The sequence below is a fragment of the Berghia stephanieae genome, chromosome 10, assembly GCF_034508935.2.
Source record: "Berghia stephanieae isolate SIO BIC M18660-M18661 chromosome 10, UCSD_Bste_1.3, whole genome shotgun sequence".
NCBI lineage: Eukaryota > Metazoa > Mollusca > Gastropoda > Nudibranchia > Aeolidiidae > Berghia > Berghia stephanieae.
Window position 1 is genome coordinate 28,563,050 of NC_088369.1, and position 5,000 is coordinate 28,568,049.

Below are 5,000 nucleotides of genomic sequence, written 5' to 3' on the forward strand. Positions count from 1 at the left end.
CACGTTTATGTATTACATTTTGTACTAAAATCTAAATTATTTATAAATTTATTATATTGGTCATGAAAGTGAAAGCATTTTGGGGAGGAAGGAGTACATTTATTCATTTTTAATAACACTGTAGAGAAAAAATATAGCAGATTAAAATAAAGATTTTAAAAGTATGATTTTTTTTTTTTAATACACACTGAATTTCAGTTGACTTGAGGTATTGAAAGATGGCAGGCATCATCAATATTTGTGAAATGACTATAGCAAAAGCATTTGGCATTAATTAATAAATTCAAATAGTCGAAGTAGGACAAAAATGATGCTAGGGGCTGATTTGGAAAAATTAAGGTTTCATACTATCTAGTTTGTTAACAATAACAGAAAGAAACATATATCAAATTCTTTTCAGATTTAGCTGTTTTCTTTTAAATAGTTTTGAGTGTTAACACCAATTTTTTTTTTTAAGAAAGAAAATTTCATTAAAATGTTATTATTTCTCCCTTCCTGTTAACAATTTCTAATCCTCTAATACCTTAAGAGGATCAATCACAGGATTCCCAGGACTCCCCTTACAAAAATCCAGACCTTCTTCAGACAAATCCCTATAGAATGTTTGTCAGATCCATATTGGGTGTAGGATGCACAAAGCAATAAATTTGACTTAGTAGTTTGCTTACAGGATCAATTTCAATAAGTGACGTAATAACCAAGTTGCTAAATCCATTAAAAGGTGTATTGAATTTTTTAAAAGTATAAATAATTTTTTTTTTTATCTTTAAACTATGTCAGATGGAAAAATGACCGTAAGTGGCCTACAAATCATTCAGCTTGAACATAAAACAATGCAGCCTTAATCACATTCACCAAAAAATGTATATCAATTCTCTAACATGAATCCTAAACCTTGCATAAACACAACATTAATTTAGAATCACATCAGTCAGCTTTAAATTCGTCTATTATTACATTAATTACAAGTGAACGAATTAGACTAAAAGTTTAAGGGTTTTTCAGGAAAGAAATTCTATCATCCAAACTCTATTCTATGTCTTAATTTTTTGTTCCAATTTTTAAAATAATAATTTAAAGAAATAAAACAAAAACAAACTCATTGTATGCTAATGAGGAGTTGAGGAGGCTTGAGGAGTTGAGGCAGATTAAAATCCCTGATTCCCGACTTTTTTCTTGACCTTGAAACGCTGATAAAATTCCCTTTTCCCCCAATTACCAAATCAAGGAAACCCTGATTATAGCATGCTCTGATCAGTGAACAAAAATGAAAACGAGGCGAAAAATTCCACCAATCAGAGATTTAATTCATTGTCTACAACTGTAAAAAATAAAATACTACAGACATCAAAATCTAACTGGTTCTTTCTACACTGAGAGTCGAAGGCTTGACAGAATATTTTGAGACACCAATAAAAGTTTTTGTCCAATCACAGAATGAAATAGAGGCAATGACACACATAGAAATACAATAAGCATTTACAATAAGTTCACAGTCATGGTAAATTAACTATTCATAAATTAAGTCCATGCAAATTCCACTTACACATGTATATTTATGTATAAGTCTGATATCCATCAAGTCTTAATTTGAAAAGATAGAATGTTACTCAATCATTTGACTCACATCAATGAGGCCCCAGGTTTGAGAGTTTCTGCCAAGATGAGAGTATTTATAATTGATCGATATTTGAAGGACGCGTTTTCTGGCCAAATTTTTTAATACAAGTCTTTCCACAGTACAGCACTTAACTGGTCAAATGAATTGACGCTACTACATGAGAACTTAAATTGCATTTGATTGCCTGCTTAGATCACAAGGTACCACAACTTTTTTTCTTATAATATTCTATTTACTATCATTTCAACACAACCTGGTACACGCAGAAGGTGAACATAGTCATAAATCAAGACCATAAATATAGAAATGAAACTATCATAATTCACATTTTTAAAAGTATATGTTAAAAATGTTTAAAAACACAGCTCATCTGTGCAGTGTCTAACAACACCATTGCCAAGGCAATCCTTGAAGAAATGTGCGCTACCATTTTCAGAAAAAAAATGTACAATATCAAAAGGTTGATATGTCAAAAGGAATCACCATTGTTGTCCAAACAAGAAAATCAGGTCTTTACAATCTTGTTCAAGGCCAACAAAAATGCATGGGCCTGAATTGGGGTTGAAACCCAAATTACCCAGGCTACAGTGCAATGCCTATCTGTTCAAAATGGATAAATTGCACAAAATTTCATTTTCTATATTGGGTATCATACTCATAAGTATACACAGCCATTTATCCGGTTTTCTTTTGGTCCTAAGTAGTAACCTTATCAGTAATCTGACCATAAGACAACCTTTCGTCCTTTCTCACAGCTTGCTATTGAGTTACCATTGGGATTCCAGGAACAGGCCACAACGGAATGACTGAAGAGGAAAATAGAAATATAAGTGAGAGGAGGCTGAGATGTGATATTAATTGTCAAGCTAAATCAAGCCACATCGAGCAAATGAGAGTGTTTAACAATAGTGACGACCACTATGGGTCCTTGGATAAAGTACTTTACCAACATTACCCTGCATGACTCTGGTGAATATACAGTGATGTATAATACATGAGAATCACACACACAAAACAAAATAGTGACCACCAGGCAATGATCCATTAGGAAAGAAATCTGGCTCAATATAGTCTACTTAGAGAAGAAATTAAGCATAATGAGATGCACATGAGAAAGGTTAAACTATAAAAATGTTCTGTATAAAGCTCCATATCTATTTACATCTTTTAAAAATTAATGCATCAAAATGCACATTTACATATATTCCATATATATAGTCCATATTCTGTTATATTCATAAATAAAGTCATGGAGTTGGTCCAGTCCCAGATTTTCATTCAAGTTGATTGGATCCAGCCCAGTCCCTCTAAACATAATTCTAATTTTGAATAAAAACTTCTAATGACGCTCCTGTTGTAAACGTTAAACATCCAACCTTCCAAACCAAATAAGCAAGCCGAGTAAAGCTTGCATTTATCAATAAAATAACTAAACCATTAACTTACTTATGTTCTTTAAGTACCCTCTCAACTTTCATTTTGGCAACATTCCACACATACAGGTGACCGTCCCCTGAACCAGCTGCCACATACTCGGCATCAGGACTGAATCAAAGTGGGGAATACAAAAGATGATGAAGATGGTGATGATAATGTATAAGTAAATTACAATGAAGACAACAGCAACTATAATGATGATAATGAGAGAAGGTTAATTTCAAAACGCCCTTAGTCCCATTTTCATCATTCCAAGAAAACCACAACTTTGTGTCGTTTGTTTAGTGACTTAAAGAAGAAATTGTCCTGGTTGATCCAATATAATAATACCCTGAGTGTTTTGAAACTCCAAATTTGACTCTGGTGATTCTATGGAGTCCAAAAGATAGCTTGAGAGTATTAACTCATTTTCTTCCAGGATGTGACTTAAGACGTTTTGAACGTCAGCTACTCATGACAACCATGAAAATATAATAATAATGATAATAATAATAATAATAATAATAATAATAATAATAATAATAATAATAATAATAATAATAATAATAATAATAAATAATGATAATAATAATAATAATAATAATAATATTAATATCAATACCCTTTGTGAAAAACAATAAAGAAATACTAAAAGAACAAAACAAAACAAAACAAATGGTAGGCATAGATAAAAAATATGAGCATGCTTTAATTGCATTTGATGTGTTCAAGCACATACACATTATGATGCTTTTAATATAAGAAGTGAATAATTACCTGAACACAGCTCGGCACCAATCACAGCCAACTTTAAAACCATCACCACTGTCAACAGAAAAAAAAAGACAGCTCACGTTTTTTCACACAGGAAGAAAAAAAAAATCTACATAATACCTAATTTTCCACAAAACATTTGTTAAAAGAACAGGTAGTTGATGGCCAAGCATCCAAATCAATAAACAAATAAACATGTAGCAGACTGATCCTATTTTTTCTCCTTTGCATTTTTCTCTCTACTTTATATATGGCACTGCATCTCAGATTTTCAATCCTAACAAATCCTTAAGAGCAAAATCGTGGTGAGATTATAACCGGAGCAGACAAGAACTTGGTATTCAGTATTATCATTAATAAAGCGATTGTAAATTGAGAATACAAAATTCTGTTTTCACCAGACCATCTCTTCATTTACTCTCAAAACTTCATATATCTCAGATATAATAAATATATTTAGAAAGGTAGATGATACCATGCCATAAAGAGAAAAAAGGCTTAGATAATAATGACTTTTCTCACTTGAGCAATATTTTCATTAACTTAACATCTACACTTTATGCACCCTGCCCTAAGTAGGTTGCATTATGGTTAAAGTACTCGCTTCCTCAGCTAAAAGATAGCACTGAATCTTGGGTACAGCCTGTTCACACTACAATAAACGGGCAGTTGGATCTCTTTAGATCTGTCCAAAGTAAAAACAACAAAGAATAGAAATAAAATGGTCATCCAAATACATTTTGTCCTTGATCCAGAACAATAACAGGTCAATAGGGTTATCTCAGACATCTGATCAGATGTGGAATTCTCTTTACTTTTACCCTGCACAATGTGACTTCCACAGAGCCTGGCCCATTATTAAAAAAATATCTTTTTTTGGTAGATAAAACGAGACTTACGCGAGTGTAGATGAAACCTGGTTCATTCTGAGGTCAATCACTTTCAGACAGTCATCTCTGGTACAGCAAAGCAGTTGAGTTTTGTCTGAGGATTAATATGGATGGTTAATTCAACTTTGGAATGGTGGCCCTGAAGCTAACTTGGTACAGCACTCACCTACCAAGCAAATCCCAGTGCAGTCAAGATACTTTTCTGATCCTCCTATCCACCCAGCTTTGATCTTTTAGCTGAGTCTACTTTGCAATAGACTAGAGGGTAACAAGCAATTATTACCTTCAGTTAAACACTA

The 5,000-nt window shown here is 32.5% G+C and overlaps 1 protein-coding gene across 1 annotated transcript in view; it reads right to left on the minus strand.

Moving 5' to 3' along the window:
• The window catches only part of LOC144980930 (autophagy-related protein 16-1-like), a 31,492-nt gene that overhangs the window by 418 nt on the left and 26,074 nt on the right, over positions 1 to 5,000 (minus strand). Inside the window, exons 14-17 of the mRNA XM_078928870.1 lie at positions 4,711 to 4,795; positions 3,815 to 3,862; positions 3,068 to 3,166; positions 1 to 2,427 (exon numbers count right to left, since the gene is read on the minus strand). The exon at positions 1 to 2,427 is cut by the window's left edge and continues 418 nt beyond it. Of these exons, the coding sequence (XP_078784996.1) occupies positions 2,334 to 2,427; positions 3,068 to 3,166; positions 3,815 to 3,862; positions 4,711 to 4,795 (326 nt within the window). The 3' untranslated portion in view covers positions 1 to 2,333. The remainder of the gene's footprint in view (positions 2,428 to 3,067; positions 3,167 to 3,814; positions 3,863 to 4,710; positions 4,796 to 5,000) is intronic.